At 35.6% G+C, this 25,840-nt stretch overlaps 2 protein-coding genes across 5 annotated transcripts in view; one reads left to right on the top strand and one right to left on the bottom strand.

Annotated features, from left to right (window-relative positions):
- Positions 1-21,955, top strand: part of USP53 (ubiquitin specific peptidase 53) — a 50,243-nt gene extending 28,288 nt beyond the window's left edge. For both annotated transcript variants that reach the window (XM_042935612.1, XM_042935611.1), the window contains 7 exons: positions 1,614-1,776; positions 2,844-2,996; positions 4,466-4,612; positions 5,726-6,461; positions 7,773-7,849; positions 15,949-16,045; positions 18,023-21,955. In XM_042935612.1, coding sequence (XP_042791546.1) covers positions 1,614-1,776; positions 2,844-2,996; positions 4,466-4,612; positions 5,726-6,461; positions 7,773-7,849; positions 15,949-16,045; positions 18,023-19,010 — 2,361 coding nt within the window. In that variant the 3' untranslated portion in view covers positions 19,011-21,955. The remainder of the gene's footprint in view (positions 1-1,613; positions 1,777-2,843; positions 2,997-4,465; positions 4,613-5,725; positions 6,462-7,772; positions 7,850-15,948; positions 16,046-18,022) is intronic.
- On the bottom strand, positions 1,685-25,526 carry CB1H4orf3 (chromosome B1 C4orf3 homolog). Of its 3 annotated transcripts, none has more exons than XM_042935621.1 (2): positions 25,227-25,526; positions 1,685-1,758 (listed from the first exon to the last, which is right to left on the bottom strand). In XM_042935621.1, coding segments are annotated over exons 1-2 (207 nt in total). In that variant the 5' UTR covers positions 25,433-25,526; the 3' UTR covers positions 1,685-1,757. The 3 variants fall into 3 exon arrangements, with proteins under 3 accessions (XP_042791555.1, XP_042791553.1, XP_042791554.1); XM_042935619.1 differs by lacking the exon at positions 1,685-1,758 and adding an exon at positions 22,409-23,792; XM_042935620.1 differs by lacking the exon at positions 1,685-1,758 and adding an exon at positions 22,409-23,772.
- Positions 25,527-25,840: the final 314 nt, after the last annotated feature.

Genomic DNA, 25,840 nt, shown 5'->3' with positions numbered 1-25,840 from the left:
CCTCAAGTATCTCAGAATCCAGGGTAAGGATGGTAAACAGCTAAATATGTGTAGTTTGAAAAAGCTCCTCAGGAGTTTTTTTTTTAAAAGATCCCTTCCTTCTCTACAAAGCCAGTATTCTAGAATGCTTTTCTTTTTATTCGGTTGGTTTTATTTTTAAATGAAATTTATAGAGGTGTAATTTATAAACATTAAAATGCACCCATTTTAAGTGTATAGTTGGGGCTGGGACAAGTGTGTACATACATATGTAACCTACACAGTCATTATATAGAGCACTTACATCACCCAGAAAATTCTGTTATGTCCCTTTACTGTCAATACCTTGGGCCCCAGAAGAACACTGATCTCACTATAGATTAGTTTTGCTCATTCTACAGTTTTGTAAGAATGGTGTCTTACAGTCTCTGTGTTTGGCTTTCTTTACCAAGCATAATGTCTTTTAAGATTCATTTGTGTTAAAAAAAAAGATTCATTCATGTTCTGTCTGTGCTTCATTTTTATTGTTGTGTTCCATTGTATGGCTATATAACACTTTATCTACTTACCTGCTGAAGTATGAATAGTTTTTGTGTGAACATAATTTTTTACCCCATTGCTCTTAGCTAATGCTCAGAAGTGGAATTTCTGGTTGGTATAAGTGTGTGTTAAACTTTACAAGGAACTGGCAAAGTGATTGTACCAGTTTATCTTCCCATTAAGCAGTGTGTAAGCGTTCCAGTTGCTCTGCATTCTCAGTAGCATTTTACGTTGTTAATCTTTAATGTTAGCCCTTTTAATGAATGTATAATGTTAGCTCAATGTGGTTTTAATTTGCATTTCCCTTATGATTAATAATGTTTTGAGTACATTTTTGTGTGCTTGTTGGCCATTCTTATATTTTTTTGGTGAAGTGTCTTCAGATGTTTTGCCCATTTTAAATGGGAGTATCTAACTAATTAAGGAATTGTAGAGATTCTTTGTGCTGCACACCAGTCCTTTATTAGATGTATGTGGCTTGGTTATTTATTTATTTTTTTTTTCATTTTCTTAATGGTATCTTTCAAAGAGCAGAAGTTGTTAATTTATTTTGATACGAAGCCCATTTTATCACTTTTCTTCTGTGGTATGTTTGATGTCCTAAGAAATCTTTAACTTCTCCAACATTGTTAAGATTTTATCTTTATTTTCTTCTGTAAGTTTTATGGTTTTTGTATGACTCATTCTGATTTAATTTTTGTGCTGTGTGTGTGTAGTGGTATCGAAGTTCATTTTTTCATATGACCATCCCTTTGTTCTAGCACCACTGTTGAATAGACTCTTGTATTTCTCCATTAAATTGCCTTTAAATCTTTGTCAAAAGTCAATCAACCATGTATGTGGAAAAGCTTTTTAAAATTTGATAGCCTAAATCTTGATATAGCAGGTGTACAATTTTACCCATCAATTTTTTAGTAATGTTTAAAAATTTTTTATTTAGACTAGTTTAAAATAAAAGTGATTAGATAACATGATGAGTGACTGAATTCTTAAAAATTTTTTAATATACAAATTTATTCAGTCTCTGCTATTTATGTAACACATTGATTAAAAGATTTTGTTTTGTTTTTCTTCATTGTGGTTTTTTTTTGAAGGTTGGAACTAGATGGAAGGATGTGGTCTCCAAGTGTATCCGATGCCACTTCCAGCCACTGCTTTTGTTTTACGCAAACCCCGATGGCACAGCAGTTTCTACTGAAGATGCACTTAGGCAGGTCATCAACTGGTCACATTATAAATCTGTTGCAGAAAATATGGGTAATTTTCAAAAGTTCTTTTTAGTGTTTTTTTTTAATAGTATCACAGTCACACTAAGAATATTAATATACTGAAGATAAAATGAATTTTGAGGATAATTTCAAAATTTAGTTTCAGTAAAACAGAGTTCAGGAAAATTTTATTACTTTGAGTTAATCTTTATAAAGAAGGGTTTCCTCACCAATGGCCTCTAAAGCACCCTCAGGAGTTACCCACTTGTGTGGTCACACAAGCACGGAAGGGGATACTTGGCTGGAAGCTCTTTCTAACAGTGAATGTTGAGATTTAAAGTGAGTCATACACAGGAAAAGTCCAAAGGAGCTTACGCCCATTTTTGGATACATTACAAAACATACAGAAATCATTTAAAAATGTCTCCTGGGATGCCTGGGTGGCCTAGTCAGTTAAATGTCTGACTCTTGATTTCAGCTCAGGTAGTGAGATCAAGCCCCAAGTTGGGCTCATGCTGAGCATGCTGAGCTTGGAGCCTGCTTAGGATTCTTGCAGTCCCTCTCTCTCTCTCTCTGCCCCTCGCCCGCACACACATGTTCTCTCAAATAATAATAATAATAATATGGATGCCTGGGTGGCTCAGTTGATCCAGTGTCTGACTCTTGATTTCGGCTCAGGTCATGATCTCATCATTTGTAGATTCAAGGCCCAAGTTGGGCTCCGTGCTATCAACACAGAGCCTACTTGGGACTCTCTTTCTCTCCCTCTCTCTCGCTGCCCTTACGCTCTCCCCTCTCAAAAATAAATAAAATTAAAAAAAAAAGTCTGGCAAATGTTCTCTTTAAAAATGTATATATATCAATGTCAATCCTTTGAGTTTGTAAGTGATTGTCTACAGTATTAAAAATGATTCAGGGGGAAAAAAAGAAAAAAAATGATTCAGGGGTGCGTGGTTCAGTCGGGAGCATGCACCTCTTGATCTCAGGGTTGTGAGTTCGAGCCCCACATTGAGTATAGAGATTACTTAAAAATAAAATCTATAAAAAAAGTTTCAAACTTCACTTCTTCTGGTGGGGAGGAGGATGGGAATAATACATTTTTGTTTGTCTTTTAAGGATGTGAAAAGCCCATAATTTATAAGTCAGATAATTCAAAAGAGAATGGATTTGGTGATCAGGCAAAACAGAAAGAAATTCAGAAATTTCCAACAGATAATATTTCATCATTTAATCGGAACCACATTCAAACAAGTGGTGGTAGAGGGCCAGGTATGTGTTTAAGTTATCATTTTTATATTGTCCCTGAGTAATTATGCTTCCCCCTTTCTCGTTTACTGAATCTGTAATTCCTGGTAAGTACCATACAGAAGGAGGGTGTTTAACTATTCTTGGCCATGAAGAGAAAATAACTAGATAACAACATTTTGTCTTTTAACTTAATGCATTTCTCTCAGACTTGTGGTTTTATCTGAACAATTGACTACTATGTGGGTTTCTCCATATATTGACCGCTGTAATAGGCTGGAGGCAATCTGGACTGTTACCAAAGAAAGTCATAATCTAGGAGTTAAATATTAACTTGGAGAGGAAAAACATGAGTTAATAATTTGGTTCATAGGCTAAAATTAAATTTACCATTAGTGAATATAGCAGTAGTTCAGAGTTATTATAGTTGTACTTTATATTTAACTTCATTTTTATTCAACTCTCTGTTGTTACATCATACCACAGATTTAATTTTCACAAACCAGGTTCTGTGACTTGGGTCCACAACGAGACATTGCCACATGGTGTGTGTAGTTATGGTTTAGAAATACATAAAACTTGAATTGGGTGGATGTTCAGGATGAATTTATAAGCAGCTTTAAAGTACATTAATGAAATAATGTCTAACTATAAAAGTAACCCATTTAATCAAGGGTGGTAGGATCCCGAATTAACAGTTGTCATCAAAGAATTACAGGGATGCCTGCGTGGCTTGGTTGGTTAAGCATACAACTCTTGATTTCTACTTAAGTCATGATGTCACGGCCATGGGATTGAGCTCTGTGTCGGGTTCAGTGTGGAGCCTGCCTGGAATATTCTCTCTCTCTCTCTCTCTCTCTCATAAATAAATTAAAAAAAACAAAAACAAGGAATTACAGTAAATGCTTTTAAAAGTTCTGAATGAGACCATCTTTTACCCTCTGTATTGGTCATACTCTTAGATTAAGCTGTTACCTATTTGTCAAAAGATAACTACTTGTAAGCCCCAAAACTGTATGTGATTACAAACACAAACATTGGACCAGACAACTTGGGTTCATAATCCTGGTTCTACATTTACAAGTTATGTGAACCTGGGAAAGTTTTTAACTTCTCTGTACCTCAGTTTCCTGATCCACAATGGAGATGGTAATTGTACCCACCTCAAAGAATTAAATGAGTTAAGACTTAGAATGGTGTCTGACACATAGTGATCACTCAGTTACCTTTAGCTTTTAGTATTTCAATATAAGATCTCTTTACACAAGTTTTTAGGAGCTATATAAGAAGTTCTTAAAGCCAACAGGCATCTCCAGTGTCAGGATAAAAGCACATTGAGTTTTTTGGCTAAGGATAAAAATGAGTTCATTGTATACTTCTTATTTTCTTTTTAATATATAACATGTTAAAAATTTTATATAGTTCAATTTGTACTTTTATTGAGCAATTTGAAAAATGATCTGTATCATTTATAAGAATGGTTTATTTTACAGTTAAGTTAAGTCACAATGATCAAAGGGAAAAAATAAAAGACATTTCCAGAGAATGTGCTTTAAAGGCCATTGAACAGAGAAACTTACTTTCGTCACAAAGGAAGGATTTGGAGAGGGGACCAAGAAAAGATTTGGGCCGACATAGAGGTAAGCTAAGAGCTTATAGTGTTCATTTGAGAAAAGGGGTTGCTAAAATCTTACTTTTAAACTAAATTTTGTAACCTTAATACAAATTAATATAATTTCTTTATTATTTATCATATATACTTATGTACATATTATGTTATATATCTTAATATGATTTCTTTAATACACCTATTAAATCTATAAAAATAAATTCTGGAGTGTTCTTATTTAATTTTAGCCTGGAATACTTGTGGTTGTTTAGATGTTTTAACTTCCCTTGTAATTATAGATTCACTTCACTCATATGGTACATTCAAACAAGAAGGAAGGTTATAAAATTAAGTGAGGAGAGCTTCTTTTCTTGCAGCTCCTCACCTTTCTTCTGTTTCATCGTTAATAGTGTCCAGTTCATTATGAACGTGCCTTACACTTTATGGTTTTATCCTCTTTTCGTTATGGACATGCCATTAACTTAAATGATACTGCTAGACTTTAAAACTTGATTTGAGATTTTTGCTGCAGTGATATCCTTTTACATACACTTTTGTATACTTTTTTTTATGTATAGCAATAGCATAAAATTCTTTTAGGAGAATAGCTGGGTTAAGGTATGTTTGTTTATTCTTAATTTTGCTGGATGTGGCTCAATTGCTCTCCTAAAAGCCTGAGCCATTCTGCACTCTCACTGACATTGTTTGGATGTCTGTTTTTTCACACCCTCAGCAGCAGTTGGTTTAACAAACTTTTAAACCTTTACCAATATAAGAAGTAGAAAATACTCTTGTTGTTATGATTTTCATTAATTATGAATGAGACAAAATACTGTTTTTTAAAAAAAAATATTTAAATTACATTAAAGTATTTAAATTTTTTTTTAGATCTTATGATCTACCTTAGAGATCATTTTTTAAAATCAATATATAACCACTTATCTTATAAATGCCTCTCATGAAGGATAGAGAATGAAAAAAAAAACACTTTTTAACTTCAAACCTCTATGTGATATATTATAAATCTTATTGTTTACTTATTACTGCTTAACATTTCTTTACAAACAAGGTGTTTGACTTGTGACTGAGAAATGTCTCTGAAGAGTACTCATTTGTATCTTCATTTGATTATTTATTTTTAAAGATTTGGTTGATGAAGACCTTCCACATTTCAAGTCTGGATCACCTCCTGCCCCAAATGGCTTTAGGCAATATGGAAATCCACATCTATATCATAGTCAAGGAAAAGGTCCATATAAGCATGACCGAGTTGCCCATCAGAGTCGAGCTTCTGCACAAATACTGAGTTCAAGTAAATCCCAGATTCTTGCCCCAGGAGAGAAAGTTACTGGCAAAGTTAAGAGTGACAGTGGCACTGGATATGATACAGACAGCAGCCAAGATTCTAGGGATAAAGGAAGCAGTTACAGTGGCAGCAGTAAAAGCCGGAACCGTGGTTGGAAACCCATGAGGGAAACATTAAATGTTGATAGTATTTTTAATGAAAGTGAAAAAAGGCAACATAGTCCAAGACATAAATCAAATATCAGTAACAAACCTAAATGTAGCAGAGATCAGAGTTTTAACAATTGGCCAAAGGAGAACCCAAAGCAGAAATGTTTAATGACCATATACGAAGATGAAATGAAGCAGGAAATAGGCAGGAGTTCCCTTGAATCAAATGGAAAAGGAGCAGAGAAAAATAAAGGCCTCAAAGAGACTAAAGTTTACGGTGACAATTGGCAGATGCAGAGGACTGAGTCTGGATACGAAAGTAGTGATCATGTCAGTAATGGATCTGCTAATTTGGATTCACCTGTTATCGATGGAAATGGTACAGTAATGGATATCAGTGGTGTTAAAGAAACAGCATCCTGCAGGTAATGCACAAATTAAATGAATGCCTTTCCCCCATCATTTTCTCTTGTTAGTTATATGAAGTGATTTTCAAAGTCTGAGGTCAATAAAGTGTAATGGAAAGAGCTTGACTTTAGAATGAAGAAACCTGGGATATCACAAGTTATTTGATATTTCAGGTTTCTGTTTTTAATAGTTACCTCCTGATTCTGAAAATAACTTTATTTTTAGGAAATTTTAGAAGTGCAGAAATACATTATCATTGTTGCCACTGATAAGAATTAATATATACTACAGGTTTTCTTTTTCTTTTTTTTTTTTAATTTTTTAATGTTTTTATTTATTTTTGAGACAGAGAGAGACAGAGCATGAACAGGGGAGGGGCAGAGAGAGAGGGAGGCACAGAAGCCGAAGTAGACTCCAAGCTCTGAGCTGTCAGCACAGAGCCTGACGCGGGGCTCGAACTCACGGACTGTGAGATCATGACCTGAGCTGAGGTGGGATGCTTAACCGACTGAACCACCCAGGCGCCTCTATACTACAGATTTTCACGTGTAGATTTAAATTGGTTGCATCTCTGTCATCAAGCTAATTATTTAATTCTTCAATCTATTTAATGTTCATTATCCCATTCTAACATCTATAACTCAGAAGTAGGGATATTTTCTACTTTCATAGCCAATTCCATGGAAGAGATATTTTTCCTTTAGCAAGTATAAAAGAATACAGCCAAATAACTAAGTTTGTGTTCAATTAATTCTGAATACATTTTTATGTTTCTGTTAGAAGCACATTTGCCCTTTCCTGTGTAACCTCTAAAACACATCCACAGCTTAAATGGTGGATTTCTTACATCAGTCTAGCCACAATTTCTGCTTTTAATCCAAGTAAAACATCTTAATTTGTTATTAGCTGGTGTTTTACCACATTTATTATTAAAAAGCCAGATTCACAAAAATCAACTGCTTGTATTATATTAAATAATCATTGCCATAAAGACTTAGGATGGCAGGGCAATTTCATAACACTTCTTGGAAAGGGGTAGCCTAGGGTAGTAGAAAGGTCAGGACTTTGTAACCAGATAGTCTTGGATTTTAAGTATTGGGCAAATTAATTTGACTTTGACAACCTTAATCTTCTGTTGTAAAATGAGGATGATAGCTACTTTTAAGTGTTGCTGTGAGATGTAAATTAAATAATGTACATTAATCCCCTAGAACAGCACATGGCATATAATAATTCTTTAACAAGTATTATTTCCTTTTTCTTAGATTCTAACTAAAATAATCCACGATAGCTGATACACTTGGTGTGTGTTTTGTTCTGTTTTCTAGTGACCAGGTTAAAACAAGCAACCTAAATATAGAATATATCAACTGTTCCTCCCAACAGAGCAAAAACTACTTGGAAGGTAAAATTTTATTTAAATATATTGTAATAGTGGCTGTAAAGTTGTGGTAATAAGAGTAAAGAAACTAGGAACAGTGCTATTACTGGTAAGGTTATGAGTAATGAGCAAGTTGGGAGAATTCATGCTTGAAGGCTTTTAAAGGATGGGGATAGCTAGTTCAGGGACTGGGCCAAGAGGGGAATGTGTCAGTCAGGATAGGCTAACCTCTAGGCTACACAGTGGTAACAACTTCAAGATCTCAGTGTGCCAGCACCCATTTGTGTTTTGCTCATGATACATGACCAGTGGAGGTCAGTATGGAGTCCTTCCTAGAAGTCACTCAGGGTCCCAGGCTAATGAGACTACATCTCCACAAATGCTTCTCTGATCCTTGCAGTATTGTGGGGAGAGGAGATTGAAGGAGGACACAAGAATCACGCCTGAGCTCTTAAAACTTCAACCCAGAAATGATGAATGTACTTTCACTCACATCTTGGCCAAGGCATGTCTTACAGCCAAGCATAATTTCAAAGAGGGTGGAAAAAAGCAGTCTTACTAGTGCCTGGAAGGTGAACTGAAATATGCGTGAACAGTCTGATGTCTACCACAGGAGTTAAGGACAGGATAGAAAAATGGATAAACACCCTGTTAGAAAAGTTCAGTTTGGAAACAGTAATTATATTCATGGTGTGGGGCATTATTATAGGTGATCTGTTACTCATACATAGCCCAGAAACAAAATTAGATGTTATGAATGTGTGTAGAATTCAGGTTGCTATTGAAAGGATATAGCTGAAGGATCTGGGGGAGAAGGATCAAGGAAAATGATAAGCAAGGGGATTATTGAGGTTGCAATCAAAGACCATATTTTCAAATGTTAGAATTCAGAGGATTAGAAAAGGTAATTTTTCACAATAAAAAATAGCCATGAAGAACAAATTTTTAGTTTGTTTTTTAATCTTTATCATTCTTAAGGCTTTTGTGGAGATTATTTTAAGGTTACAGACATTGAATATGATGAAATGTTAAATTATGTTGTTTTTATCAAATGGTATAATATCAGAAGGAAACACTTATATTAAGGAAATAACCTTCCTTTCCTATATAAAATGTCTCGCCTGTTTAAAAATCTGATAAAAGTCTGGTAACCAAGTATTACAGGAAGCAGTAAAGGGTTGGCCAGAAATCAACAGCAGAAGTCGGTGAAATTGAACAATAAGTGCAAGTTCAGTACTTTTTACAAAATTATGCTTGCTTCCTGATAGTAATAAAAACACAAGGTCATAGAGATTGTGATGGTCAAGAATGTATTGCTGTAAGAGCTTTGTAGTGGGTTTCCCCATTTAATATCAAAGAGTATGTATATAACCTACTTGAGAATATTTTTTTATTGTGGTAAAATACACATTACAGGTTTGCCATTCTAACCATTTTGAAGTGGCAGTTGAGTGGTAGTAAGAACGTTCACATTGCTGTGCAGCCATCACCATCATCCATCTCCAGAACTCTTTCAACTTCTCAAACTTAAATTCTTGTACTCAGTAAAAAGCTCTCCATTTCCCCCTCCCTCCCAGCCCCCAGCAACCACCATTCTACTTTCTATCTCTATGAATTTGACTACTCTGGGTACCCCAGATAAGGGGAACCATACAGTATTTGTGTGTGTGTGTGTGTGTGTGTGTGTGTGTGTGTGTGTGTGTGTGTGAGACTGGCTTATTTCACTTAACATAATGTCTTTGAAGTTCATCCATGTTGTGGCACGTGTCAAAATTTTATTCCTTTTTAAAGGCTGAATAATAATACATTGTATAACACAACACATTTTGTTTATCCATTCATCTATTGATGGACATTTGGGTTGTTTCTATCTTTTGGGTATAGTGAGTAATGCTCCTGTGAACATTGGTGTACAAATATCTGAGAATTCCTGCTTTCAGTTCTTTTGAGTATGTACCAAGAAGTGCAATTGCTGGATTCTTTGGTAATTATGTGTTGTTGTTGTGGTTTGTTTTCTTTTTTTGAGGAACCACCACACTGTTTTCAACAGCAGCTGCACCATTTTACATTCCCACCAGCCATGCACAAGGGTCCCAACTTCTCTATATTTCACCAACATTTGTTGTTTTCTGGGGTTTTGTTTTGTTTTGATAATTACCATCACTAATGGGTATGAAGTAGGTTTCTTATTGTGGTTTTATGTAACCCACTTATTTAACTCATAAATTGTATTATGTTAAAATTATTTCTTATTTAACAAACTTCAGAGTCTACCAGAGTTCTCTCACCTGGTCTTTGCCTTGAGGATCTTTGTTAATGCCCCTGCCCATGGTGTCTCTATGGATTCCCCTTCCCTACTCTTTGAGAACATGTTAAAATAGTATAGGAGTTTTTTCCCCAAGCTAAACACATTCCCTGTGTGGATTTTTGTTTTAAGTAAGGCACAGTTTAATTTAATTCTTTGTGATTTGGTATGATTTCCTTGGCTTTGTCCTATTTCTTTATAAAATGGGGGCACACTTAACAGTATCGACCTAAAGAATCGCTTTCTGTTATATGCTATAAGACTTAGAAAGTTAAGGAGCTTTAGAAAATTTTTACTTATTTATGATATTTAAGTCAGTTTTTAATATTAGCCTGTACAAGTTTATTTGATGTTAGAGAACCAAGAATCTACAGTAGTGCCATGCCATCGTAATTATTTCATTGATGTTTTTTCATTGACAAAGATACATAGATTTCTCTGCCTATGTCATGGTTTTTGCTGCCGAAAGCTATTGTCCAGATACACTGTTGGAATTTCACAGTGCCATTTAGATTATTTTAGCTCCTCTTTTAAAATGGGTCACTAATCAGGAGAATTTCAAATGCCTTAAATTACATTCAAGGCAGAAGAAATTATATGTTCACATGGTCAGGAGAAAGTATCACATTGGAAGAATACAGGTAGTTTAGTGTATGCAAGGCTGAGTGCATGTGTGGAAGTTGTCAGATGACAGATAGAGGGTAGATAGAAGCCAAATCATGATGAAACTTTTATGCTATTTTTAAATTCTACAGTAAGTGGAAAGGCAGCAGAGGACAAGAAGAGTAATACACTCCAGTCTGCATTTTAGAAAACCTCTGGTGGCAATGTAGAGGGTGAGTTCGGAGCAGTGGGAGAAAAATTAGATGACTACTTTAACAGCCTGGAGTGAAAGGGTGAGGGCATAAACTAAGACAGTACCAGTGTCAGAAGAGAAGATTTGAGTTTGTAAGAATTTATAGACAATGGAGTCAGCTTTTATGACAGATATACAAAAGGGAGGAAAAGGAGGAAGCTGTATTTGGGACTTACATAAATAGTTACACCACTTACCAAATCAAAGAATATAGAAAGAAGAAACAACTTTCAGGGGATGAAAGGAGATGCCCAAAGTATTTTGGGATTGTTTTGTTTATCATCTGGGTTAAATAGATGTATTAGCCAGTTAGGGACATATGTCTACAATTTAGGAGAGATTATGTACTGGGTAACCAGCCACATATATGGGAGTTGACATCACTCAGGAAAACTGGAGATTTCAGAGCAAAAAGTAGAGGAAAAAAGTTGGGGTTTGCTAAGAGAGATGAACTAAGGATAGAGAGAAGGAGCAACTTTGGGAAAGTATGGGGAAGAGCTAAAGGTATGAGAAAATACAGGACATAAGATTATCACAGGGAAACCAGGAAAATGGGGAGCTTCAAGAAGACAAGTGGTCACAAATTAAGCAGAATAAGGATTAAAAAGCACAGGTTTGATTTAGCGGTAAGTCATTAGTGAAAGAGTAAAAAGCAGTGTTAGAAGGACATTCGAAATAGAAGCAAGCTGAGGTAGGACTGAAGTATTATTGAGAAGTAAAGGGCCATGATGTTTCTAACTTAAAATGGCTCAGGGGCGCCTGGGTGGCTCAGTTGGTTAAGCATCTGATTTTGGCTCAGGTCATGATCTTGCGGTTTGTGAGTTCAAGCCCCACGTTGGGCTCTGTGCTGACAGCTCGGAGCCTAGAGCCTGCTTCAGATTCTGTGTCTCCCTCTCTCTCTGCCCTTACCCCACTTGTGCTCTATCTCTATCAAAAATAAATAAATGTAAAAAAAAAATTGCTCAGAAAAAAATGGAGCAAAATGTTAATAATAGGTGAATCTGGGTAAAGATATACAAGTATTCTTTGAACTAGTTTTAATCTTTCAATTTTTCTGGGCTTTTTGACATTTTCAAATAAAACGTCTTAAGAAATTATAGTAGAATAATAAGTTAATAAAAGAGAAGTAAAGAAATGGATTTAGCACATGTCTCTCCAGACCTTTGCTGTGAATAGTGAAGAAGCAGTACCTAGAGGAGAAAGATGAAACCAAGAGCTTAGTTTTGCATTTAGGTTATGGAGGGTAAGGAACTAATGTACAGAGGAAGAAAAAGGTGTGAAGATAAGAATAGAACAGAACAGTAATTGGTGGAATAAGATCTCTGGAGGCAGAGTGGAAAAAGAAACAAAGAAGGTAAAGAAACAGGCCAGTTAAAGTTTTGTGATTTTTCCAAAGTATTCAAATTTTATTTACAAAATTTTTGTTTTATTGTAAATCAGATCATTGATTGGATTATTGCTCTTGAATGTGTTTAGGCTTTGTAATAGTAGTGCTCATGTTATATTTTGAAATCTCCCCATACAACAAGAGTGAAGATTACATTGTCTAGACCAGCAGTTTGGTTTTATTGCTACCTAAGCCTGTTTTAAACCAGGGTCATCTTTTCAGATGAAGTATATATTTTGATTTCTTGACTATTGGGCTTTTAAAAAATACAGTATCAAAATTAGCATTATTAGTTCAAACCTTGGTGTTGTCTTCTGTGCCAAGTATAAAAATTGAACTATTTTGGTTTGCAAAGGACCTGGAGCCAAAATTCCCAGTAAAGACACATGGATGTCTATGTCAGCAGAAGAGAAAAATAACACATCTATTTTTAAGTTAGTTGGAATTCTGAAGTCAAACCACTTGGTTGAATGCCTGCCATAGTGACATGAAAATTTCAAACATATTTATAAGACCTCTGCTGCCTCCTGCTGTCTGTTGTACATACTTTAATAATAGTAAAGAGTTCTTTAAGAATTAAGTATTTTTTCTGGTGTTTGTGAATAATAAACTTGAAATTAGGGTAAGAAGTAAACATTCTGAAGTTAAAATCAAAGTGAGTAGAAAATTGTAATGTAACTTCAACTTTCTAATTTTTCAAGTCCAAAAAATTATCAGTTCTTTTTGACATTACCTTTTTTTTTTTCTTAAATAATCATAAAGTAGCTGCTGAAGAGAGAGGCTGTTTTTGAGCCTCAGCAATCTGTCAGGCTTACAAGCAACTAACACTCCCTGGGATCAATGATACTGCCTTTTATTTTTAAGATTTTATTAGTGTGGCACTTGTTAAAGTTGAAATAGGTCAAGAGGAAAGGTAAGAAGAATTTGACTCAGTTTATACTTATCTAGTTCTGGTTCTGTGAGTTCGGAACGTTGTGGACAGGGTGGTGGTAATTTAAGAGAAGAAAAACAGTATGTTTTGCATGTAATTGTTTATTCATTTTCTAGACTTTCATTGAATGTATTTTATATGTTAGATATTATACTAAGGGAAACAATAACAAAAAGGGAATGTATCGTGTAATAATGAAGAGCTTACTGCAGTCTAGAGGACGTAGGAGTGTTAAGTCTTAAACAAATGAATGCCAGACTTGTAGTTCCTCTCATTCTACTATCTTAGGTTTTATTAGAAGCTAGCATTTACTGTGTGAGCAATATTGCATATGGGGTATTAAATTCTCATATATATTACACAACTCTTTCTTAGAAATTGAAGATTTAATTTGCAAAGCCTGATGGTAATCAAATACAGATTTTTTTCCATAGGATAATAGTTAGATGTTTTGATCAACTGTAGATTCCAGCTGAACTTTGAGTAACACCCAGAAGATCAACTTAGGGATAAAAAGCCATCTAAGATAAAGTTCTTTGTTATTGTTTAAAAAATAAAGTTGTTGCTTTAATAACTTTTGTTTTCTCTGAAATCTTTTTTTTTTTTAATGTTTGTTTATTTTTGAGACAGAGAGAGCAGGAATAGGGGAGGGGCAGAGAGATAGGGAGACACAGAATCTGAAGCAGGCCCCAGGCTCCTAGCTGTCAGCACAGAGCCTGATGCAGGGCTCGAACTCACAAACCGTGAGGTCATGACCTGAAGGCAGATGCTTAACTGGCTGAGCCATCCAGGCGCCCCTTCTCTGTAATCTTCAATTCATAGGTTTGGAGTACAATTAAAAGCATGAGAATGAAAGAAAACATAAATGAATGTGATAACAATGCCATCTAAAAACAAGGGAGGATACAGGAAAAACTTAAGTAGAATTGTATAGAAGTATAGGCAATCAATTGAAAATTCAAGCTAATGCCATATATTCTGATATCTTCTGTAGGCATCAGCACATTAAAGTGGATCATGTTATTTGATGTTCAAACTAGTGGCCTAGTTTCATCACAGGAGATTCTGTATGATGATCTCAGATTTTAGTAGCATATGTAAAAGAGAGCTTGCAGGTAGGGGAAAGGGCACTGACTTTGGAGTTAACCCTGGATTTGTTTGAATGCTGTCACCAGTTACATAGCATCAGTTGGGTCACCTAACTTCCTTGGGGTATAAAAAGGGAAATTTTGGGCACCTGGGTGGCTCAGTTGGTTGAGCCTCCGACTTCAGCCCAGATCATGATCTCACAGCTGGTAGGTTTGAGCCCTGCATCAGGCTCTATGTTGACAGCTCAGGGCCTGGAGCCTGCTTCAGATTCTGTGTCTCCTTCTCTGCCCCTCCCACACTCATGCTCTGTCTGTCTCTCTCAAATAAACTTTAAAAAATAAAAATTTGAAAAGAAAAAAAAAGGGGAGGGAATCATTTCACAGAACAGTTGTGACTGAGATTTTAAAAGACAACTATTTTCAATCAATTGTAGCAGTAGTTTTCAAACGTTTTGATCTCAGGATATTTTTATACTATTAAAAAATATTAAGGACCTCAAAGAGCTTTGGTTTTTATGGGCAATATATATTAATAATTACTGTATTAGGCTTTAAAATGGAAAAATTTAAGTATTTAAAGAATGATTTACTTTACTCATGCATGATTTTTTTTACTAACCTCATTTGGAAAATATTGATTTGCTAAATTTGCAAGTCTTCCAAATGTTGACACATTTCTTTATATAATTTAAAAAAGCACATTTGTTAACATTGCCACAGATGTTAGCAGAAAGTCTTTATAATTATCGGGAAGCTACAAAACTCATGATGGTGGATTCCCGTTTTCCAAAATTCTAATTTTCATCCAAAAGCTTGAATTCTATCATTGGCAATAAATAATGCTAGTTGTTTTCTTGGAAATGATAGGTTCATGTCTTTAATTTTTAAGAAAATTTCTGCCAGGTACCCAACTCTGAGTAACCAGTGTTTGTTGTCTTTCAAGTAAAAATGGGGTTCACTTGTAAAGATTAAATGAAATAATTATTATCAACCTCTTAACAACTTAGCAGTCAGTAAATGGTAGCTAGTTAGTGATGATGACATAACATCTTACATGTTATCATAATACCTTCCCACATATTTAATTCAGTTCATGTTCCTAATGTTCATGTGAGGAAGGTAAAAGAGGTGTCATTATCTCATATAAATGAGGAAACAGATTATAAGGGATTGAGAGGTTTGTTTAAAGTTACTAGCCCATAACTAGCAAATCTAAACTTCAACCCAAGCCATCTGTCTTCAGATGCACAATTTCCCTACCACTTTGTCGGCAAAGAATATGTCTTACGTAACTGGGGAAACAACATAGCTCCACGCGGTGTAGCCCCAATAACATTGCTAACATTTCCAAGTGGTAGTAGAAGTAGCCATTTATTTTGTATAAAGCATTCAGAAAAGAGGTATTATTTGAGCTGGGCCTTGAAGAATTAATTTCTGTTAGTTGTAAGAGAATTACCTATTTATAGGAAACCTTATGTAAATTATGGAGAAGTATAAGTGGAGTAAATTATAAAAGATCACTTAAATAATTTAATTTTTCTCTCTCCCCACCTCAGGCTTCAGAAAAGAACTCAAGAATTTGGAAGTAGGCTGTAAATCTCCTGAGTTCCACCCAGAGTCACATCTACAAATAAAAAATCCTTTGATAAAGAGGTAATCAAAAATATTTGGAAAAACTAAAATTTTCTGTACTAAATGCATGTATTATAGGAACTCTTTATCAGATAGGCTGTAAATTCATATTACTGCTCTGAAAACAATGGGTCTACAATTTTATTGATGCCTGTCTGTTCATTAAAAGTGATCATTAAAAGGACCTGAGAATAGAGAGCCTGGCCTACAAAGTACCTGGTACAATACATGATTGTTGTCATCCTCACAGCACTTTTAGGAGGTAGATGGTATTATACCAAAGAGAAAATTAAGGGCTTTTATTAAGTAATTTGCCTGAAGCAATGGAGCTGAAATTTGAATATAGCTCTTATCCTACAGAGCCTCTTTTCATCAATTCCATGCAATTCACATGAGAAAAATAATTTTCATATAGCAAAATAAAATTTACAATGTAATATCATTTATCTTCACCATAGAAGTTAATTACCTAGGGGCAGCTGGGTGGTTCAGTGAGGTAAGCATCTGACTCTTGATTTCAGCTCAGGTCATGGTCTCACTGTTGGTGGGTTCAAGTCCCACGTCAGGTTCCATGCTGACACTGACAGTAGCACAGACATCCGGCTTAGGATTCTCTTCCTCCCTCTCTCTGCCCCTCTCCTGCTCACACGCTCTCAAAATAAATAAACTTAAAAAAATCGTTACCTATAAGGTTATCACTCTAACAGTGGTCTTTGAAGGGTTCCTGAGCAGTGCTGAGGAGTTTCTGAATTATTCAAACCCCCGTCAAGGCCTAACCTCAGGAGAACACAAAAATTGAAAGCTGAAATCTATTTAGCCATATTATAGTTACCTGTCTGAAGGAAGACTGAGCTGCTAGATAGGGGCTGGTCAGCATGAGGTCTAGAAAAGGGAGGCCAAGAGTTTGACAGTATTTGTCTAGTACTGACTCGGGGAGATGCTCTCTGGAATGTTGTGTCAGTTGTGTCTTACAGTTTTCTTGTAAAATTGGTAACTTGCCATTTAAATGATCTTTGAGTAGTGGCTGAGAACATGGCCTTTGGAGACAAACAGATCTGGGTTCAATTCCTAGTTCTTCTGTTTATCATCCAGGTGATTTTGGCCACATGCAGGTAAAGGGGGATAGTAGTCTTTACTTGAATAATCTTTACCTGAATACTGTTGTAGATCAAAGAAAGTAACAGAAAAGCTCTAGTATAGTGGCCAGCATGTAGTTAGTGCTTACTAAATAGTAACTATTATTTTTACTTACAGATTGCTTTTGTTATCTGTGCAACTTAAAATCTTAAGGGCTGATTAATAATTGAAACAAATTAGAGTCGAACGTATAGCATTTTGTCATTAGCAAAAAAACATGGCTTTGTAGACAGGGTCTCTTGGAAATTGAGAGAGGGCTCAGACCATTTTTTCTCTTTTGTTCCTCTATTTGTTTTTGAAGCTCTTGGTATTATATAATATATAATAACAGAATAACAGATATACATATATATTAAAAATTCTAAAACTGGTTTCCAAAAAAAATCATTACCTAAAGGTACTCCTGATCAAATTATTTTTAATTAGTATGCCAGCCTTTTATAGCATTACATGTCAAAATTAAAGTTGTCTCTATTGGTATAAACTTTGTGATGTTGGTTGAGAAGTGTTTTAGGGAATTGAAGTGTTTGCTTATAACATTTCTTTTTAAGTCTGTGCTACATTTTATCACAAATAAATGCAATTTCCATGCTTGTAAGTTGAAATGAGTTTTTTTAAATTATGCTTCTAATTATTAGAAATCTGATTTTGGTAATGATAGGTGTTTCTGGTATTCATATATTTTAGCATAAATTTCGGACTAAGAGAGTGTAAAATGTTAATGGTTATAAGTATCTTCCCACTTCTGTTACAAAAATAACATAAAGTGTATATTGAGAAATTAAACTGCAGGACAAATGTTTGTTTCTCCCCCAGTTTTGCCTATTTATATATGGTGTTTTAGCTTTGTTTTTGTTTCAGGTCACATATTATACATGAAACGAATGGAAAGTTGTTCCCTTCGTCAGGTCCACAGATACTGAAGGACACTGCAGCAAGAGAGCATATCCACCAGTCAAATGAACAGAAACTTGAAACATCAAGTGAATGCAAATTTTCTGAGTGGCTTAATACAGAAAATTCTGAGAGAACAGGTTTACTTCTTCACATTGATGATAATTCTGCTTCTGGAAAGATAATGAACAGTAACGAAATAGTGTTACCATCTTCTTTGTGGTCCTCACACATGAGACCTGTTGGGTTAAAGCCAGAAACTGCTCCCCTCATCGAGCAGCAAACTATGATGGAACAGTGTTCCTCTGAGAAGTCTCTATCCAGGGAACATATAATTCAGTCAGCCTGCAGATCTGATGGTCAGATGCCAAACCTTGTTAGCCATAATCCGCCTCCTTTGCCACCAAAGAAATATGCTATAACCAGTGTGCCACAGTCAGAGAAAAATGGTTCCACACATAATGTCAAACTTACAGAGACATTTAAAGCGAATTCTTTTAGTCTTCCAAAGCACAGTTTAAGTCCGGATCCAGAACCAGGTTCAGAAGTGGGTACATACATGAATGATGAAAGACTTCAGGAAACATTTCAAGTAAAAGAGCATGTTGGCAACACACCAAACTACCTGTCCGGCTCTTCAACTAAAGATTTTCAGGCAGACTTGGGTACAGTTGTTGATGCGTTTTGCCAACCAGAAATAGACTCTAGTTCTACTTGTCCAAATGAGACCATTTCATTAACTACCTATTTTTCAGTTGATAGCTGCATGACTGATACATACAGACTGAAATACCATCAGAGACCCAAGCTCTATGTTCCGGAGAGCAGTGGTTTTTGTAATGATAATTCGCTATCCCAGAGTGAAAGAGGGCTAGGACCGGTGTTACACAATAGTCTTGGTTCAAACTGCCCTTCTGAGCAAAGATATAAACCTAGTATACATTGTAGTAGATAAATGAGGAAACCGGTAAGCTTATACTTCTCAGAGGCCATTAAAAATAATAGGAATTGACTGACCAAACCTGGTAACACATGAAATTAAAACCATGGCATTTTTAAAGTCATTAATCGCTTTAACTTTCTATATATATTTTTTATTTTATGATCAACTTATTGGATATTTTAGAAATTCCCTTTGAATAGCCTTGCAAAATAGTGCCTGCAAAATAGAAAATTGGGGGGTATGCAAAAAGTCACTGCTGCAATTGAATAAAAATGTACTTTGTTCCTTGTGTGGCTAACAGACCCATAAGTATTAAACTAACCAATATTCACATATGTAGATTGATAAAACTATGCTAATGGAAAAATACCAGGTGATACATAGTTTGTGTAGTCAAAGCAGTATTTGCTTTACTAAGAAGCACTTTCTAATGGGTAAGGAACCAAGAGGGCTTCACCCATTTGTTTTTGACTTCTGTGATAGTCTATTACATGCAATCCCTTTAAGTGTCTTAAAAAATATCAACCCATGAAATTGATAGCATTTGAAAAAGAAAAAAAAAGCCTTAATGATAAAGCAATTTTTAAATTAAATTCTTAAGGTCAGAAGAGAAGAAACTTAATTTTGCTCCTAGAACTTTTATCTACAGAATGCCTAGTTAACATAAATTAGGCCTTTGTTGTATGTATTCATAAACTGATTTCAGCCATGTAAGCTAAAAATAAATGAAATTCTTAACTTTAGTATATTTATTTGTTAACACTTTTTCTAACTTTATATGAAATGTGAAAGGTTTTATTTTGGTTTGGTTTACATTGGGCTGCTAATAACCAGTGTTAGGAATTAAGTTAGGGCCCTCTTATTGGGAATCTCACTGTGACTGCCTAAATTTCCCCTGCTGTAACCTTACATCTTTATAGGTTGTCAACCCATTTTAGTGATCTTCAGATTCTTGAATCTGAAAATATTTTTGGGTTTCCAGATTCAATTGCTGCCTTTCATAGAGGGTTTAATTTTAATGAAATGTATTAATTTGAGCAGCTCTCCCATTTTTCTACTCTAAACGGATAGTCGTTTTACCCTAACTACTTTCATGGAGAGGCCTTTATTTTAAAAATAAAGATTTCCATTATCAGGATGACCTTATAAGTTACTTTAATTGCCTTATTTCATTAGTTGTCATTTTATTTTGTACTAAGTTGGTAAACTTATTGTGGTTTAGGAGTTTTTGTATTGTCCACTTAAGAAAATAAAGAATTACATAATTAAAATTTTTCTTACATTCATTAATAAACTTTATACATATAACTTAATTCTGTAAACTGATGAATAAATTTAACATTTTGACCAATTCCTTAAACTGTTAAAATATTGCAAAATGTAAATGATTTAAAATGAGTATTTCTAGATAAATATAAAATATTGCTTGTAAAAACATAACCGCACCCAGTTATCAAACCTAGAGAAGTTTTTAAATAGCTTAACTGTAAATGTAGGTGATTATTACTCTATATTCTCTTACTTTAGAAATACTTGAATATGAACTATGTTAAACTTTATCTTTTAAGAAAGCTTATTTTTAACATAACTTTTAGTATGGAGGGTTTGTAAATACTGTAAAGTTTTTTAAATTGTATTTGAAATGTCTGTATTTAATTACTGCTTTTATAACATTGTAAAATACTAGAAAATGGACTTCAAGTATTTTTAATATCTTTCAAAAACTTTGTGTAGCTTTTATTTTAAATGTATTATTTGAAACATAAACATATTTCTGATATTTAACAGCAGTCTCATAGATTTGTATTTTCAACTCAGATGAGTTACAACATCTAATTTTGGCTCTTTTTAAAGTACTGTTCAGTTGAAACCACCTGAATTGTCATAGTACTAACAAACTAGAACTGTTTTTGTTGATTCAACACTCCAAATACAGATTTGAATACATAATTACTAACTAATCATTCACATGTAAAATTTTTACTGCTAGGGTATCTAATTTTTATAGATGTTTTCTTCTGGTTATAAAATTATAACTTCTGAAATAATGCAACCAATAATTGTTATAATGTTCAAAATACGTATCTTCAGACTGTTCTATTTTTCTGTGAAATCAGTTTTTTTCTGGTTCAGCATTTTTTTTTTTAAAGATAAACCGATTTTTAAGTTAACATGGTTGGACTTTTCTGTGCATTTATGAACATGTTGTGCATTCATGAACATTCTGTGCATTTCCCCCATGTTGATTATTATTTTATGAGAAATGTAAGTCAACTTAAAGTTCAGGGTACTTGGAATATCACTAATCATAAAGTGTTATCACTGGAGGCTCCTAAGACTGTAACTGTAGTGAAGTCTAAAATTGGGCTCCTATTGGAGTTGGCAAACTTTCTGTAAAGACCCAGATAGTAAATAATTTGGTCTTTGTGGACCATAGGGTCTTTGTAACAAACTACTCAACTCTGCCACTGGTTAAAGAAGTAAAGCAGCCCTAAATGGTATGTAAATGAATGGCATGTTTGTGTTCCAATAAAACTTTATTGATATTGAAGCTTGGATTTCATATAATTCTCATATGAAATTTTTTTATTTTTTTCAACCATTTTAAAATGTAAAAATCATTCTTAGCTCACAGGCCTGAGTAGTGGCCTAGATTTGGCCCATTGGCCATTGTTTGATGACCCTTGTCCTGGAACATAATTTACATTAAGTAACCTCAATGACTCTAAATATCCTATAGTCTCTGAATGTATTCCCATGCCATTTAGGGACTAGATAGCGTGGAGAAGAAGTTTCTATTGCAAATTTTCAGGTTAATGGACTCCTAATGACTTCCTCACAACTGCTAGTCAGCTAGTTCATTTCAAATGATTATTAAAATAATCATTTGGTTTATATGAAATTAAGGTTTTGAAATTTATAAAGGAATCTATCAGATTAAAATCACATTAATGTTATTCTTTGAATGTCTTTTTGTCTTAGCAAGTTTGCCAACTTTTCTTGGTGCCCCATTCATCCTTTAGCCTTACCCGTTTCCCCTTTTACCCACTTAGCCTTCAGGTGTGGGTACTGTAAGCAGTCACTGTACTAGAGGTGGCACAGTTCAGTGGTAGGCATAATTTCTTATTCATCAGCTATAGGAAAGATTCAATCCTCACGCTGCCACCATTTTTGTATACCATTTAGAGTCATGTCACAACACTAGGACTTTACTGCCTTCCCTCTATCAGAATTTTCAGAGTATCTAATAGTTGTGGTACTGGGCTCAGATTTTAGGCTCAGAAAGGTAGTAAGGATCATAAATCTTTGTGTGTAACCTACCATTAAGCTACATGGTAACTGTTAATCCTCTCAAAATAATACTATCAAGTAATTTGTTTAAACAAATGCAAAATCCAAATCAGACCAAATTTAATTATGTAATAAACGTTTATTGGACAAAATTATTAGCAAGCAGCAGAAAAATCGTTCACACTCGGTATGCTCAATGAAATCCCAGTTCTATGTTTCTTTAGATGCTTCAACCTTTGCATAAAAGGTTCTCTCCATGCAGATGCAACAATATCCTGAAGGCATGATTATTAACCTCATAGCAACAGGCAATTAAAATCCCCCAAAACCAGTCCCAGATTTCACTCTTAACTGCCATCCTAAAAGGGAGAGGATGTAGAGTTTACCAGATCTATGCCTTGTTTCTAAGGGAAGGGAATATCCTCAAAATATTGAGGCAATACACATGTATCAGATGTCACCAATTTCAACAAGAGCCCATTTCTAATGTTACATAAAGGAGTATCTGTTAGATAATAGGAATGGCTTCTGAAGGGCTTTTAGTAGCTGTTTTCGGAGTGTGACTTTCTGATTAAATAAAATTCTGATCCTCCTAGAATGTACATTCTTGTTAACATTTAGATAAGTAAGAGAATGTAAGCTCCATGAAGGCAAGGATTTTTTTTTGTCTGTTTTGCTCACCGCTGTACCTGGCCCAGAGTTAAGTGCTCAAATATTTGTTGAAATGAGTAAATATGCTGACTTTGCGGACGTATTTAATGTACAAACATTTTTAAAAAACATGTTCAGGCCACAAGCATTCTTAATGCAACCACAACAACAAAAAATAGGTTGGAAACACAGTCTTATCTTAGGGAAGTTCAAAAGCCTAAAAGGGAATGAACGGCAGGAAGCATCCAGGTGAGAGGACATGCACTCTAGATTTCCAATGTTGGATATTACATACTTTCCCTGCACTTGTATCAAACTGGCAATCATAACAGAGGACCACTTAATCTAAAATTAAACTGGTACTTACAGCCAATATATCGTGGGCCTGCATTTTCTGTACAGCTCTTAACTCCTTTTTCTCAAAACCCTTCTTCCCTTGCTTTTCAGTAATTTATTTTTAAATACTTCACCTTAATATTTCATCATTTTTGCATCATATGAAACCCTAGCTAACCCTTAAGATGTTATAGGCTAGACAGTACTGTATTTCTTAATGGATACAATAAACCCTTACATATAAATATTTCAATATTCAGCCCCTGTAAAGCCATCAGATGTTTAAAAAGTTTTTAAACATCAATCAGAATCTAGTTTAAGAACTTAGCTATATGAATGGGTGAGATCATCACCCATTTTATGTAGTCCCCAAAATGAAGAGTATGTAAAATGAAAGAAAAGTCGCTTAGAGTTTGAAGTTCTGTTGCACAATCCTTTCTTCTCCAAGAGGTTTGTAGTCGTTTTCAGAATTCACTCCAGGAACCAACTTCTTAATCTAGACATAGGCAAACCATTCTGTAAAAACCAAATACTTGTCAACAATGTCTCCTTCCCATTTTAATACTTACCCTAATATTTGAAAATCTAGGTTGTCTCAGTCACTTGCACATTCCTAAATGATTTACGTATTGATGAGACAGAGAAAAAAAAAAAAAAAAAAAAAGGCCTGGACTATTTCTCCTAAGGCTTCCATTTTCTACCCAGGAATGAAAACTTAAAAAAAAAAAAAAAAAAAATCACTATATTTGAGGTATCAGTCTCTACCCAAAACAGGAGGGGAAGTAGAGGAGAGTGGAAACTCTATAAATGGCTTGGAAGAGGATTTTATAGAAATACCCATCTCTTCCATTCACCCCACTCAAACCTCTGCCTTCTAATTTACCACACTATCCAGCAACTCAGCAGCGATAAGGCCTTAAATACAATGACCTTATGCCCAAATCTTTGCCACAATTTGGGGGTGGGGAAAGAAGATAAAATTGCCTATCAAGGCTTGCAAATTCATAAGCATGACTGAGAGAGGTTAACTCCTGGTGAGAAAACAACCCCAAACTCCAAGAAAGCTCCTCAATGTCTAAATGAGCTGCACTGCTTTTCTTCCACAGGCTCTATCTTCAGGTCACTGCTTCTCTCCTGAACTTTTCCCTCATCAACTCAATCCTGTGTCCTTTTCTTGTTCTGCTCCCCTACTCCTTCTCTACATTTCCTTTCCTTCTCCCCTTCCAAAATTGTCTTTTCAGACTGAGTGGCAAGGAAAATGCAGAGCAAGGATTTTGCAAGTGGAACCTACAGAATTTGGTGTTTGGGGCTGTGTGGGTGTGTATAAAAGAGAGAGGAGAGTCAAAGAGCCTTAGGGTTCTGGGAGGAGTACTGAGTGAAAAAAGTTACTTACTGAAATGGCGGCACAAAAGTGCATTTTTTTGTAATAAGTTATTAAGAGTTCAGGTTTGGACCTGTTTGAGATACCTACGTGGCCTACTCATGGCCCAACCGTAGTATAGGAACAGTAGCTTCAGTCGAGCACTTACTGCTGCCAGGGAAAATGCAAATCGCTTTTAGATAAATTACTATCTCATTTAATCTTCATTCCACACCTATGGTTCCAAATGGTAAATGGAAAAATAAAGCTCAGAGAAGCGAAATAAATTCTCTGATTTCTTTGTGGTGGTGCAGGCACTCAAACCCAGCTGGTTTCATTCCATAACATGAGAAAAAAAATCATGGAGCCAAGTTTCTACCTGTTGGAAGACCCTCACTGAGGTGCCAAGGAAGAACATTTTTATTCCAGCCTTATCCCAATCTCCCCACCCACCCACCGACCCTGCCACTCACCAGCTACGTTATTACTTTGGACATACCATACTCTCTGGAATTCAGTTACCTTGCCTACCCCCAAAAGGAGTAGTGGTAAGCTCCCTACCAGTTCAACGTTGTATTCAGAGTACTCACCAGGGTAAAAGATACACGAAGATAAACAACACCAGGTCAAAGAGGATGAAGAGCCAGAGATCCAACCAGTAGGAATGTTTTGGAAACCGTTCTGCCCTCGATTGAGACCGCATTTCATGATTCTGCTGCTGCCTCCCAGCTTCACCCAAGGCTAGCCGCTCCCGGGGACCGTCTCGACCATCTTCAGGCGCCGCGCCCGCCTGCATCTCGCACCCGTCACCCGGCCGCAGTCAGAAGAGCTGGAAAACACTCACGTACCGTACTTCCGCGTTCACCTGGCCTTAAACTGGCCGCAGTCTGGCTGCCTACGCATGCGCGCTCCCCGCCCCCGGAAAAGGGCCCCCGAGCACCCTCCTCTTCTAGCGCGCAGGCGCCGCCCGGCGGTCCGCTGTCTCGGTGACTGCTAGCAGGCAGCTCGGCCTCCACCCGGAAGCGGAGTAAAAGGGCCCGCCCGCTCCGCCCTGCTGCGCCCTCGGGGAAAGCTGGTGAAACAAGTTTCGCTATAAGAAAAACTCTCTGGCCGGACCGGAAGTCACCCTCACGTCCCATTCCTGTCAGGTGATGGATTCCGTCCTGGAACTCCCCACGGTCGCCTTTTCTTATCCCCGCATGGG

The sequence above is a fragment of the Panthera leo genome, chromosome B1, assembly GCF_018350215.1.
Source record: "Panthera leo isolate Ple1 chromosome B1, P.leo_Ple1_pat1.1, whole genome shotgun sequence".
Classification (NCBI taxonomy): domain Eukaryota; kingdom Metazoa; phylum Chordata; class Mammalia; order Carnivora; family Felidae; genus Panthera; species Panthera leo.
Note: the sequence above shows the minus strand (reverse complement) of the source record. Positions and strands in the feature narration are given on the sequence as shown.